Raw genomic sequence first — 15,148 nt, 5'->3', positions numbered from 1 at the left:
CATTCCTCTAAGTAGAAAACAATTTGTTAACAGATCTTACCATTTAAATCATAGCGAAATAGAGCTATGCTGTAAACTGCCAGTGTGTTTAATCTCCTACAACTTAGATATTTCAAGGATATACATATTGACTAGGTGATAAGTATATGTCCAAAATCTTCTAATAAGCAAATAGTCCACACTAAAGCTGGTGTCAATAATATACTTGTAACAGTGTTGCTAAGTTTAGGAAGATGGATGGTTTATGACAGTCAAGAATGCTGCTGTGGAGGGACTTTATTGGTATTTAAAAGGCATGTTATATGTTACAATGTTACACGCCATGTGAAAATAGGAATATATTGAAAGAAGCAGCAATGCTCTCTCTCTTTCAGCACAATTAGAATATAACGTAGTACTCCCCACTTTGAGTAGGCTTTCTACATGTGCTACAAGTTTACAAATAAGTGCACCTCCAACAAACTTGCTGGGGACTATTGCTATGAGTATTAGGGACATGAAAAATTTTCTGTTTGCCTTGGTTCACTTTGCAAATGTCGTGTTACTGTCACCATAGCAAAAGTTATGAGTGCAATCATTGTGGGAAAGCTCCAAGTTCTTCCTGTTCACTTCAGATATGTGAACAAATTCATATAGAAAAAGGATCCTATAAATGTCAGCTATGCAGTCAATGCTCTTCCCAGTCCATGTATCTTCATAGATGCAAGAGAACACACAATGAAGGGAACTCCATACTCCATACGTGTAAACAAAGTGATAATACATTACTATCAGGTTGTTCTTTACAATTAGACAAATTGTAGATGAAAAGATTCATCAATGTAATGATGTGAGAAAGCTTTCATATTTGCCAATTGTCTTTGCAGACATGAGAGAAGTCATACTGAAGAGCAGTCTTCTCAGTTTATTCCATGCGGTGAAGCCTTGGTACTTCACCGTTATCTTCAAATACATAAAAGGACACACACTGGACAGAAATCCTTTGAATGTAACCAATGTGGTAGAACCTTTTCAGGAAATCGTCATCTCCTAAGACATAAAAGAATACATACTGGTGAGAAGCCCTATAAGTGTAACCTATGTGGTAAAGACTTCACACGACACTGTTCTCTTCAAAGACATAAAAGAATTCATACAGGAGAGAAACCTTATGAATGTAATCAGTGTGGTAAAGGCTTTGTATGTCACAATAGTCTCAAAAGACATAAAAGAACACATACAGGAGAGAAGCCCTATAAATGTAGTCAGTGTGATAAAGCCTTTTCATGTCCAAGTAGTCTCCTGTATCATAAAAGAACACATACTGGAGAGAGACCATATGAATGTAATGAATGCGGTAAAGCCTTTAAACGTTATGGTCATCTTCATATACATAAAAGAACACACACTGGAGAGAAGCCCTTTGAATGTGACCAATGTGGTAAAACCTTTGCACGAAACAATCATCTCCTACAACATAAGAGAGTACACAATGGAGAGAAACCCTATGAATGCAAGCATTGTGGTAAAGCCTTTGCATATTATAATAGTCTCCAAGTGCATAACCGAACACATACAGGAGAGAAACCCTATGAGTGTAATCAATGTGGTAAAGCCTTTTCATGTACAAGTGGTCTCCTGCATCATAAACAAATACATAACACACACAGGGGAGAAACCTTTTGAATATAATCAATGTGTTAAAGCCTTTCCAAACCAACCTAGTCTGCAAATACATAAAACAACACATACTGGAGAGAAACTGTTTGAATGCAACCAATGTGGTAAAGCCATTGCATATTCATGGTCTTCTCTGAATACATGAAAGAATATCTACTGGAGATGTATATTATGAGTGCAAGCAATGAAGCCTTTGCACACATCTGTAGTCATCATCATGGAAGAATCCATACTGGATAGAAACTCTGAATGTATTTAATATGGTGAAGCCTTTTCAAATTCCACAAGTCTTCATAATCATCAAAGAGAAACCCTATAAATGTATTTAATATGGTGAAACCTTTGCACATTTCTACAGTTTTCATCATCATGAAAGTACTCACACTGTAGAGAAAGTCTGTGAGTGTAGCAATGTGGAAAAGCCTATGTGTAATATGGTCCGCTGAGATCCAACACAACTCAAAACTCATGCAATGAAAATGACTAGAATTTATTGTAGTGAAGCTGCTGCTGCTGGATCAAGGCCAGAGAACATACTTGAAGGCTGAACTGTGACCCTCCCAATTCACCTCCTCACACTGAGCCACAGTGAAAACCAGAAAGGTCTGTGCCAAGTTACAGCTACATTTCCCCACCAAACAGGATTTAGTGATAGGGGCTTTGTTCATGGAGTTTACTATGTCATCTGATACAGAACGTAGGTGTTACAATCTAATCAATCATATCCACTGTTCTATTGTGGTTAGGAACAGGCATTATGTTTTGAAGAGTAACAGATGAATAGAACAAGAAATTATTAGGGGCACTCATTATGTTTTCAGGAACAAAAGATGCTCAATGGAAGCTGGTCTACTATTTGGAAGTCTCCAGCTGCCCTAGGGCCTGGGAATTTGAACTTAGTTTCACCTTATGATTACAAAGAAGTTGATAACAAAAAGGCAATACTTAGGACATATTTCTTTTGCTTGTTCCCAACATTTATATATCACAGTCATTTTGAATACATAAAAAAACCACATTGGAGAGAAACCATGCAAATGTAATCAATGTGATAAAGACTTTTCACAACACAGCTCTTTGCAAATACATAAAGGAACATATACTGGATAGGAATCTTATGAATATACAGTTGATTAATTAGTTGATGTAGTAGTGTGAAAAGTCATGAAAAAATGTTATACTGCAAAGAAAGTCATCATTGTAATCAGTGGGGTATTATTTTGTACTTCATGGTATCTTCATACAAGAGTAAAACACTTAATGTATAATCCATCTTTTAAAGCCTTTCCATATTACAGTCGTCTTTGAGGACCTAACCAACTTTTATTGAAGGGAGACTATGACTATAAAGGATTTGGTAATATCTATAGCTGACACACTTACATTAAGTTACACAAGATTTTTCTGGAATTCTTTATATATTTTGTATATTACTTGTCTATTGGATACAGGGTTAGTGAAGAAATTTCCCCAATCTGTAGGTTGCTGTTTTGTCCTATTGACAGTGTCCTTGCCCTCCAGAAGCTTTTCAGTTTTATAAGGCCCCATTTGTCTAGTTTTGATCTTAGAGCCTTAGTCATTGGTTTTGTTTAGAAAATTTTCTCCTGTGCCAACGAGTTTGAGGCTATATCCAATATCTCTGCTTTTAGACTCCGTGTATCTGGCTTTATGTTGAGCTCTCCAAAACACGTTACCCCATTAAAAAATGGGGACAGAGCTAAACAGAATTCTCAGCAGACAGATCTTGAATGGCCGAGAAGCAAAGAGTTGTTCAACATCCTTAGTCATCAGGGAAATGCAAATCAAAATGATCGAGATTTTACCTTACACCCATCAGAATGGCAAAGATCAAAAACTTAAGTGACAGCACATGCTGGTGAGGAAGTGGAGGAAGAGGAACACTCCCCCACTGCTGGTACAATTGCAAACTGGTGTAAACACTCTGGAAATCATTCTGGCAGTTACTTAGGAAATTGGAAATTGATCTACCTAAAGACCCAGCTGTACCACTCATGGCCATATACCCAAAAGAGATGGGCCCACCCATCCATCTTCAAAAATGTAACCCAGAATTGTTCCTGTATAAAGGAAGTGCATGGATAAAAATGGAGCAGAGACTGAAGGAAAGGCCATCGAGTGACCTGCCGCATCCCATGGGCATGCATCAGACACTGACACTATTACTGATGCCATGCTGTGCTTGCAAATAGAAGTCTAGCCTGACCGTCCTCTGAGAGGCTCTACCAGAAACTAAGACTGATGTACATACTTATAGCCAACCATTAGAGGTCAGGGACAGTAATGGAAGAGTTAGTGGGAAGATTGAAGAAGCTGGAGGTGACAACCCCATAGGAAGAACAATAGTATCAACTAACCTGGACCTTCAGAGCCCCTAGAGACTAAGACCCCGACCAACGAGCATACATGGGCATGTCCTTGGCCCCAGACACATATATAGCAAAGGACTGCCTGGTCTGGTTTCTGGGAGTCTGATCCTGTAGAGACTTGCTGCCCCATGGAACTGGGATGCTGGGGGGAGGGTGAGGTTGTGGGGATTGGGTGCAGGGAATGCATGTGGGTGGGGGAAGAACACAAATGTGGGCAACATTTGGAATGTAAATAAATATAATATTTTAATTAAAAAGGCAAATTTTTTCTGAAGAATAAAATGTGACAAGTCCCAACAATTTATTCAAGCATTATGATATGATGCCCCTCTTTATTTTGTTTGCACTTGCTGATGCAATGCTCTTCCATTACATGAGTTACTCGTTCAGGTGTAAAACTTTATGGGTGTGTATTAGTGCCTTTTCTGTCGCTGTGATAAAACACAGTGTCTAAGGCACTTCATAAAAGATTTTAATTTTGCTTACAGTTTCAGAGGAGGATGGGATCACCATCAAAGTGGCAACACTATTGTCACAAACTCTCTTCAGATGTGCTGTTATCTAACCTGAAATGGATGTCAATCATTAGTCAAGGCTACATTTTAACTCCTGATTCTCATGTGTCAGCCTCCTGAATACAAGATAAAATATAGAATATGTACCCTAATGTGTGCTCCATTATCAACACATTTTAACAGTTCTAATGTTAAAATGCTCAATAGAAGGGAATATAGCAAACATTGTATTCTTCATATGTATTCAAAATAGTTTTTCATCTATCTGCCAGAGATATAATGAAGTAAGATGATTCGCCATCAGCTGTATATCCCACAGCATAGCTTCCCTGTTGTGGATGTGCACATAGCATTTGATGCCTCTTCATGTTCCCATTGTTACCATTGGGCACTTCAACTTGAAGTGTGCCTTCCAGGGGGATTAGAGATGCTAGATAATGAAATAGCACCAAGAGTTATTTTTAATAAAGCATTTCCCCCCCCCTCTCTCCTCTCTCTCTCTCTCTCTCTCTCTTACCCCCTCTCCCCCTCTCTCCCTCTCTCCCTCTCTCCCTGTCTCCCTCTCCCTCTCCTTGTGCCAGTGTGTGTACATGTATGTATGTATGTATATATATATATATATAATGTGATTATGGGTTTTTAAGCCATGACAGGTATGTGGAGACTGGGTAACACCATTATCTATTTTGGTCATCATTATATGATTATCAAGGTCAGGTTGCCAGCATTGTATATCTTAGACATTTCCTACTGAGCCATCTTGTTGATGTGCAAATAATATTAGCTGTAACATTACAACATTACAGCAGTAAAATATTGTCTTCTTTTTCAGACTGTAAAGAGGAAGTCATTTTTTGCTTTTGTCATTTCCATAAGAATAAGCAGCCTAGTTTTGGGACTAGTATCCACAGGCAGGCAACAGAGTCAGGCACTCTCCCTGCTCTAGTTCTTGAGGATCTTGCTTGAATATCAAGCTGCACATATGCTACACAATACAAGCCCATGAGTGCTCTTTGATTGGTGGTTCAGTCTCTGGGGACACCCAAGTGTCCAGGTCAGTTGACTCTGTTGTTCTACTGTGGAGTTCTTATGCACTCTGGGTTTCCCAATCCCCCATGCAAATCCTCCACAAGACTGTTGGAGCTCTCTCTAATGTTTGGGGGTTAGATTCAACTTATACAGTTGCTGTCTGGAGCCTGTAAGAAGACACTTACGTTAGGTTCTGGTCTATAAGCATGACCATATCGTTGACAGTGTCAGGGATTGCTTCTTGTCCATGGGATGGGTGTGAAGTCATTGGTAGGTTATGCCCTCAGGCTCTCCTCCTTCATTGTTTATGCACCGCCTGTAGGCAAAAGGTTTTGTAAGTGAGTTGGTATCAACATTTCTTCACTAGGGGTTTTGTTTGACTACAGGAGGTGGTCACCTCAGGCTCCATATCACCCAGTGCTAGGAGTGAGTCTCAGCTACAGTCATCCTCCTGGACTCCCTACAGCCTTCCCCCATTCCACATCTCTGCCACATCCTAGAGATGTCCTCCATCAGCCTGCAGCTGCAGCTCTCCACCTCTTCCCCCTGCAATGTTCCCCCAGCCTTCCCCTCACGTCCCCTCTCCCACACAGTTGCCCCTCTCCATTCACAACTAAAGACTGCTATTTCCCCCTCTGAGTGAGAGTCAAGCATTGTTCCTTTTACCCTTGTAATTTAGCTTCTTTGTGTCTGTGGATTGTACCATGGCGATCCTATAATTTGTGGCTAAAATCCACTCATAAGTGAGTACAATTGAGGTATGTCCCTTTGAGTCTAGGTTATCTCACTAGGTTGTCTGATTTTTTTATAGTTTAATCCATTATTTTTCCTTGTTTTAATATCTGAATAGCAGTCTATTGTACAAATTACATTTTTTTAACTGTTCTGTTGAAGGACATCTGGATGGTTTCTACATTCTGACTATTACAAATAAAGCTATTATGCACAGAATGGAGCATGGATCCTATGGTATGGTGGAACATATTTTGGGTGTATGCTCAGGAGTTGTATGGCTGGGTCATGAGTAGAATTATTCCTAGTTTTCTGAGAAACCACCAGATTAATTCGCAGAGTGGTTGTACAATTTTGTACTCCCACCAGCATGGAGAAGTGTCCTCTTCGCTATACACCCTCACCAGCATGTGCTGTCCCTTGAGTTTATCTTGGCCATTCTGATGGGTATAAAGATAAATATTAGTGTTATTTTTATTTGCATTTCCCTGATGACTAAGGACATTGAACATTTAAGTGTTTCTCAGCCATTAGGGAGTCCTCTTTTGAGAATTCTCCATTTAGCTCTGTACCCCATTGTAAATTGGGTTATTGGATTTGTTGGTGTCTAACTTCTTGCACTCCCTATGTATTTTGGATTTTAGCCCTCTTTTGGATGTCAGTTGCCATTCTGTAGTCTTCTACTTTGTCCTATTGTTGGTGTCCTTTTCCTTTTCAGTTTCTTGTGGTTTTCTTTATTTATTGATCTTAGTGACTGAAACATTGATGTTCTGCTCACAAAGTTTTTTCCTATACCAGAATGGATGCCTATGCTCAATTTTCTATTCTATTAGAATCAGTGTATCGTGATTTATGTTGAGGTCTTTGATCCATTAGACTGGATTTTTGTGCAGTGACAAATAGGCATTTAATTGCATTGTTCTACACACAAAAATCCAAAAAGATCAGCCTCAGCTGTTGAAGATACTTTCCTTTTTAAAAAAAACATTTATTTTATGTATACAATTATCAGACACAGCAGAAGAGGGCATTGAATTCCATTACAGATGGCTCTGAGCCACCATGTGGTTGCTGGGTATTCTCAGGAGTTTACAGCAGCTCCTTGTAAAAAAGGACACTGTCTGAGATCCTGAGAAGCAGGAGACACATCCCTCCAGGTGACCTGTAATTTGGAATAAGGGACTGTGTGCAGTAGGCCAGGATGTCTATTTTATTAGACATTAGATATTAGAATGTCTATTCCAGCTTGTTTCTTGGGTCACTTGCATAGAAAACCTTTTTCCAGCCCTTTTTATACTGAGGTTGTGTCTACTGTTGGTGCTGAGGAGTGTTTCCTTATATGTAGCGAAGTGAAAGATCTTGTTTATACATATACTTTGTTAACCTGCGTCTTTATATTGGGGGAGTTGAGTCCATTGGTGTTGAGAGATATACATGGCTAAGGATTGTTAGTTCCTGTTATTTTGACATTAGTGATAATACTATGTGTGTATGCATATATCTCTATCTATCTATCTATCTATCTATCTATCTATCTATCTATCTATCTATCTATCTATGTATTTATCTATATGTGTGTGTGTGTGTGTGTGTGTGTGTATCCCACAGACACAGTGATTCTACCACCACGCTTTCACTTTCAGACAAGCACAGCCTTTTCTTGGGAGGGGTAAAAACTGACAGGAAGTTTTTCAACACAAAGTTATTCTCTTCTCTCTCGGCTCTCTTTCCTTCTCACTTGATCACAGCTCGAGGCTGCACATACTCTGCATTCTTTTGTACACTCTGCTTTATCCTGTGTGCTCTTTCTCTTTTTTTCTCAAAATTTCACACGCCTACACACCTCTACTCAACTCTCTTTCACTCCCACACACTCTTCATAACACCTCACACACCACTCACATATATACTTCTTCACACACACCTCACACTCTCTCTTCAGTCACTTTTCACATGCTCTTTTCATTCTCTCTCTCTCTCTCTCTCTCTCTCTCTCTCTCTCACACACACACACACACACACACACACACACACACACATACACACCCCTCACTCTCTACTTGCTCTCCAATTGCTCTTCATATGCTCACACATGCTCTCCACATTCACCTCACTCACTATCTCTCTAGCCTTTCTCTTGCCCCAGTCTTTTATTGACTCCAAAACCAGGTAAAAAAGACATTGTATAATCATTGCCAAATCAAATTTAGAAGAATAACCACATCCTACAAAGAATTAAGAATTACAATTGTTCCCCAAAGTTGCAAGCTTCCCCTAGTCCCAGGCCTGTAGCCAAACTAATAATAATTGCAAAGTTATCATTATTTAAACGTTACCTTTTGACTTACTGTACTTCAGAGCTCAAAGCTCTGAGGTCAGCTACTTGCATTTTCCTGTCAAGCTCTAATGATATATGACAGGACCAAAGCTGCCAGGCAATGGCCAGAAAGAATCAAGTTAACTCTTTACTCAGAAGTTCCACTAGCTTTCTGCTCCTGCCCATTGCACACAATGATTCTCTTCAGAGTCCCAGTGTTTTGACTTAGCTGTGCTAGCATAAGATTTTACATATTCTATACTTTCTTATCCAGGAACCACTCTCAAATGTTGTGCAAAACTTACTTCATAACTTGAATAGTTTTTTTCCCTTTTTCGGGGATCCCAATGTTTGCTTTAATTCATTTTCTAATAATTTCTTCACACGTTCTTTGCAAGTCAAGCATTAACCTGTAACTACCATTGTGCAATTATTAGATTGTTTCCAAGATGAGAACACATAGCATTCACCTAGGCCATTAGGACTGTGCTGTGCTATACCCCTAAGCCTCAATTTTTAATTGTTTAAGAATCATTACATCAGGGAACATTTAGTTTCATAGAATTCACCAGAGCAGAAGGAAAAAGAAATAGGAAAGCCAGATATAATAGGATAATTATGCACACCAAGGCCCACTGTAAAGAAGTCACACACAAATGAAATCTATAAAGTCGTAGTCCAGGGCTTTGATTAGGAGAAATGGAAACAACTGTTTTTTACAAAGAGCTGTCCTGGAGACTGAGATGTCTCTTTCCTGGCCTACTGCAGGCAGTCCCTTATTTCAGATGGTGGATCCCCTGGAGGGATGTGTTGCCTGCTTCTCAGGATCCTAGACAGTCAGCACTTTTTTTTTAAACAAGGAGCCTGTTGATTGTCTTTCAGCTCTAGGCATGGGCAGGAATCAGAAGGGTCCTGTCCCTGATTGTTCCTAGGTCCTTGCACCCAGAAGGCACAGTTGGTACTAGGTGATTCCCTCTTGGGTCTGGAATGTGGGAAGAGGGTTGTCTCCTCTGATTTCTCAGGAGTGTCTGCACTTCTGAGGATCCAGCTCTCTCTCCCACAGGATTTGGGTGCAGGGAGTTCTTTGGCCGGTTCAGTTCAGTCCTTCGGGCAGACCAGAACCGCAGGTACCGGGGACTGACTGGTTCCTGTTTTCCTGTGTCCAGAAGCACTGTGCAGTTTCCCATTGGACCAGGGATGTGGGCAGGAGTATGCAGAAGTGGCAGTCTGTCCTACAGTCTCAGGGTGTCTGACCTCAGGTTTTTTTATTCTATGGATTTTTGTGGTGTCCTTGACCCCTCTTGAGAAATACAAAATAGAAAACTAGTCCCTAGAACTTTTGCCAGTCTGATATTTAACGTGTCCTGGGAGTGTTGTCTGATGACCGACTCATTGATGGGTCCAGGAAGCAAACTCTAATGAGAATGATGAGTCAGGGACTGGGTTCCATCTTTTTTCACAGCCATCAGGATGAACAGGATCATGAAGAGGGCTCGTTTTCACGGTGTGCCCTGGGAACTTCTTTTGTGATCTAGCATTCAGCCTGTAAAGTGGGACAATGGATGTCATATCACTCCTCTGTATCTGTTTCCTGCCAACCTTAGGATGGGCAAAGGGATACTGGAAGGCTGAGATGCTAGTCAATGGGGGATTTATCAGACGCTGGTACTGATGAAAGAGAAGGAACTATCACACCAGCTGGACTGGTTAACATCAGCTTTTAGCATTTCCAGAGTTCAGCAGTCCCACAGGTGATCCCTGGATCCCTGGATGGAGTCTGTCAGCCAGGTGAAAGAGTGCTGAGATGAGTGCAGACTCGCAACAGAAATTGAAATTGTCTAGTAGTTGAGGAAGGTAAGAAATCCCAACACCAAGAGGAAAATCCCATTTTTAAGAATAAACAGGGGTTTTGTCCCAGTCACCATCAACCTCAGTTGCAGCTGTGCCTTGCTCCTCAACTTGGCACTAATGCCTACAGAGACAGAGAGATGCATTGAGTCCCTGATTGCTCTTTTCCAAAAGTACAATGGGAAGGATAAAAATAGCTGTCAACTCTCCAAAACTGAGTTCCTTTCCTTCATGAACACAGAGCTGGCCACCATTAGGAAGAACCAGAAAGACCCCAGTGTCTTTGACTGCATGATGAATAAGCTGGACCTCAACAGTGATGGGCACCTAGATTCCCAAGAGTTTCCCAACCTTATTGGTGGCTTAGCTATAGCATGCCATGAGTCTTTCCTTCAGACTTCCAAGAAGAATATCTAACCCTGTCCATTCACTTCCTGCCAGCAAGTCATCACCTTCTGCACCCCCACACCCCATCCACACCTGGGCTAAGCCTACCACACATACCACACATGCAGCCCACACCTGATTGGGAAAATAAAACAATGTCATTTTTTAATGTAAAAAAAATTAAGCAGGGATGCTGATCTGGAGTCCATTTAATCTGTGGTAGGCAGATCCACGTCTGTGGTTTCTTGATTTCCTGAAGTTTGTGCTAACTTTTGCTTACTAAAGGATAAACATAATTTCTTGCCATTGTATTGAAATCCATGTTTTAGAAACAGTAAGTAACTTGTGTTTGTTATAAACTAGAAGTAAACTCATGCCTCTAAGACCTAGTAAAAGATATAGGCTTAAAAGCCACAGAACATGGGTTTGATCCCCAGCTCCGAAAAAAAAGAACCAAAAAAAAAAAAAAAAAAGCCACAGAACATTTTCTTGTCCTGACAGAAAGCCACATACGAAGCTTGAACAGAGAAGTTTTTAGCAGAAGTAGAAGCATCTTTTTGTTTGTTTATATTCAAAACACAACCAAATTGAAATGAACATCTTGAGCTTGTGGCTGAAATGAAAACTGCCAGCGTTCCATTATCTTATCAGAACTCCATTGTTCAATGATACTTTTTTTCTTTTTTTTTTTTTTTTTTTTTTTGGAGCTGGGGACCGAACCCAGGGCCTTGCACTTGCTAGGCAAGCGCTCTACCACTGAGCTAAATCCCCAACCCATTGTTCAATGATAAAATTTGGAATTTGAAATAGCAATAGTATGCAGTGGAAATATGAACCCTTTCCCATTTTTTATACCTTTCTTATATCTCTATAACTTCATATGCCTTAAAATAATGTTTTAGAACCTAAAATAATTATAACTTTCATTTACCAACTTTAAACATCTTTCATCTGAAGCATTTTTATTTTTAAATCACCGATTCAAGTTGCTTTACATCCTCTAATTTTCATTACTTGCATTTATCAATCTCAAACATTTTCCATAAATGTTTTTCTAAGACATTAAGTGAGTTCAAATTTTATATTTTTTCCCACCAATAATTTAGTATGAGGTGTGGGTGGTTGGGTGGAAGAACATCCTCATACAAGAAGCGGGGGGTAGGGGATTTATGGATGGGAAACCGGGAAATGGGGATAACATTTGTACTGTAAATAAAAAATATCCAATGAAAAGAGAAATCAGCTCACAAGGGACCCATTCCTCAGTCAAGATGGCCCCGGTTTCAGAGTTAAAAATCTACTACTATTGCCAGATGCAGAGGAAAGTGGGCCAGAGAGGTCTTTCCTTGGTATTCAAGGCTTCAATGAAAAGTGATTTACTTTCCTGTCCACAGTCCTGCATTATATCCTTTCCGTCTTAGAATCTCAGAGTAAGCACAGCAGCATACAAGACTCAAGATTAGCCACGCGTCCTCCACGGAAACAGATTCCAAGAAGTGCATGCTGACAGGAGCTTGATATAGCTGTCTCCTCAGAGGCTCTGCCAGAGTGTGACAAATTCAGAGGGCAATGCTAGCAGCAAACCATTAAACCGAGAACAGGGTTCCCATTGGAGGAATTAGAAAATGGATTGAGGAGCTGAAGGAACTTGCAACCCCATAAGACCAACAATACCAACCAACCACAGCTCCCAGGGACAAAATCACAACCAAAGACTACACATGGGCAGACCCATGACTCTAGCTGCATATATAGCAGAGGATGGCCATGTTGGGCACCAATGGGAGAAGAAGCTTTTGGTCCTGCCAAGGCTGGACCTCCCCAGAGTAGGGGAATGTCAGGGTGGGGAGGCAGGAAAGGGATGTGGTTGTGGAAGGGGAACACTCTTATAAAAGAAGGGGAAGGGGATGGGATAGGGGGCTTATGGCCAGGAAATCGGAAAAGAGAATAACATTTGAAATGTAAATAAAAAAATCCAATATAAAGAAAAGGAAAAGAAAATGAAATACAGCCAATATTGAGACCCCAAGAAAGGGAAAATTATTGAAGTTAGGATATAAGTTTTTCATAACATTTGAGAGTGGTTCCTGGATAAGGAAGTTTCTAGTAAAACTAAGTCAAAATACTTTGACTCTGGCAAGAGTCATTGTGTGCAATGTAAAGGAACAGAAAGGTAGTGGAGCTACTGAGTTAAGGATTAACTGATTCTTTCTAGTCACTGCCTGGCAGCTTTGCCCATGTCATTTATCATTAGGCTTCCCAGGAGAATGAAAGCAGCTGACCTTGGAGCTCTGAGCTCTGAAGTATAATAAGTCAAAAGTTAAAGTTTCAATAATGACAAGTTTACAATCATTATTTTGGCCACAGGCCTGGGAATAGGGGACGCTTGAGACTTTGGGGAACAATTGTAATTCTTAATCTTTTGTGGGATGTGGTTATTCTTTTGAATTTGATTTGGCAATGATTATGCAATGTCTTTTTGCTCCCTGCTTTTGGAGCATCAATAAAAGACTGGGGCAAGAGAAAGGCTAGAGAGCGAATACGAGAGCGAGTGAGGGAGCAAGTGAGGGAGAGAATGAGAGCATGTATGAGCATGTGCAAGCATGTAAGGAACACGTGGGAGTGAGTAGAGAGAGAATGATGTGTACATGAGATTGTGTGTGTGTGTATGTGTGTGTGTGTGTGTGTGTGTGTGTGTGTGTGTGAGAGAGAGAGAGAGAGAGAGAGAGAAGAGCATGTGAGGAGTGAGTGAAGAGAGAATGTGAGGTGTGTGTGTGTGTGTGTGTGTGTGTGTGAAGATTGTGTGACAGTAAAAGGAGAGACGTGTAAGGTCTGTATGAAGGGTGTGTGTGAGAGTGAAAGAGTAATGAGCAGAGGGGTGTGTGAGTGTGGAAGTTTGAGAAAAGAAAAGCACAAAGGACAAAAGCAGAGTGCACAAGGGATTGCAGAGTGTGCAGCCCCAAGCTGCAGATGAGTGAGAGAGAAAGAGAGCAGAGAGTGAGAGGGCGCGGGGAGTAACTTTAAACCTTGAAAAATTGCCTGTCAGTTTGTACCCAAAACAAACAAAAACAAAAAACCAAAAACAAAAAACCAGTTTTATTTAATAAAAGTGGGAAATATCCACTGTATTGAGAGGTACAAACAATCCTACTGAGCATTTTGGGGTTCTTTCACATTAGTTTTACATTTGCATAAATTCCTACTAACTCTATTCTTTTTCTACTCTGCGAATCTCTAACAGATTTCTTATGTAACTGTATAGAATTCTTACTAATCATTCTAATTGGCTCTTCCTTGTGTTATTGATATATGTGTATTCATGAATGTAACAAATAATTTCCTTAACCATAAAAATATAGAAAAGAGTAGAATCAGGGAAAGAAGAGAGAGAGAATAAGAAAGCGAGGAGGGGTTCAAACAGCCCCTTTCATAGTAAGCCATACCTAACTGGCTAACGCCAGGTAACTGCTAGGAGGAGCCTAGAAAGAATGTTAACAAGCTCTGTGTCAATGGTGGAGATAGGCCCAGTCCAGTTCTTCCTCAGATCTGTGTGGCTCCACTGATCTTAGAAAGACACTAGCATCTGTGGGCCAGGATACTCTTGCTCTCTGCCTTCCCTTCCTCCCCAAAGTCACTCATGCTGCTCATCTTAGAGTGGGTACTGCTCTATAGGTTGGATTGATCCCAAATCCTGACCCATTAGGCCCTTTTCTCCAGTGGACCCAGAATGTCTCCATTAGCAACTGGGTCTTGTACTTAGCTGAGTCCTGGGCCCACTTCATATCCTTCCCACTGCATGAACGTTGGGAGGAAGAGGAACCCTCAGACATCTGCCACCCTCAGACAACTGTCTGCACTGGGTTTAGCATGGGCCTAAAGCTCTTCTAGTCCGTAGAGCAATGGTTCTCAACCTTCTTGATGATGCTTCAACTTTTGAATACACTTCCTCATGTTGTGGTGACCCCCCAACTGTAAAATTATTTTGTTGCTACTTCATTACTTTAATTTTGCTAATGTTATGAATAGTATGTGAATATCTGATATGCAGGATACCTGATATGCGACTCCCAAATAGAGAATCACTGTCTTAGAGGATCTGCCCACCATCCTGAACCTGGTGTGGGCTGAGCTGCCTGGCAAAGGGCCTCTGGACCATGGATGTGAACACAGTACAGGAGTCTTCTCCATGAAGGCAGCTGAGGTTTGACATTCTACAGAGAATCTAAGAGGAGAGAGTGGAATCTGATCAGTCCCAGAAAGCAGACCCTGTTGTA

At 40.6% G+C, this 15,148-nt stretch overlaps 1 protein-coding gene, 1 long non-coding RNA gene and 1 pseudogene across 4 annotated transcripts in view; 2 read left to right on the top strand and 1 right to left on the bottom strand.

Moving 5' to 3' along the window:
• The window catches only part of 3300002I08Rikl1 (RIKEN cDNA 3300002I08 gene like 1), a 130,110-nt gene that overhangs the window by 108,543 nt on the left and 6,419 nt on the right, over window positions 1-15,148 (top strand). The window contains exon 5 of one of the 2 annotated variants that reach the window (XM_087654991.1): window positions 867-1,054. In XM_087654991.1, the coding sequence (XP_087511117.1) occupies window positions 867-1,054 (188 nt within the window). Of the gene's footprint in view, window positions 1-866; window positions 4,356-15,148 lie in introns of those variants that run through there. The other variant, XM_087654990.1, reaches the window with a different exon arrangement.
• LOC120101738 (uncharacterized) overlaps window positions 889-15,148 on the bottom strand; it is a 56,645-nt gene continuing 42,385 nt past the window's right edge. Inside the window, exons 5-7 of the long non-coding RNA XR_015683871.1 lie at window positions 5,776-5,906; window positions 4,533-4,612; window positions 889-1,029 (exon numbers count right to left, since the gene is read on the bottom strand). This is a non-coding gene — a long non-coding RNA (uncharacterized LOC120101738). The remainder of the gene's footprint in view (window positions 1,030-4,532; window positions 4,613-5,775; window positions 5,907-15,148) is intronic.
• On the top strand, window positions 10,572-11,310 carry LOC100362296 (protein S100-A11-like; annotated as a pseudogene). The gene has a single exon (XR_015683867.1). The product of XR_015683867.1 is annotated as a protein S100-A11-like (transcript).

Source organism: Rattus norvegicus, chromosome 3, assembly GCF_021556685.1.
Source record: "Rattus norvegicus strain SHRSP/BbbUtx chromosome 3, alternate assembly SHRSP_T2T, whole genome shotgun sequence".
Lineage (NCBI taxonomy): Eukaryota > Metazoa > Chordata > Mammalia > Rodentia > Muridae > Rattus > Rattus norvegicus.
The sequence above is the reverse complement of the archived record's forward strand: the minus strand, read 5'-3'. Positions and strand labels throughout refer to the sequence as shown.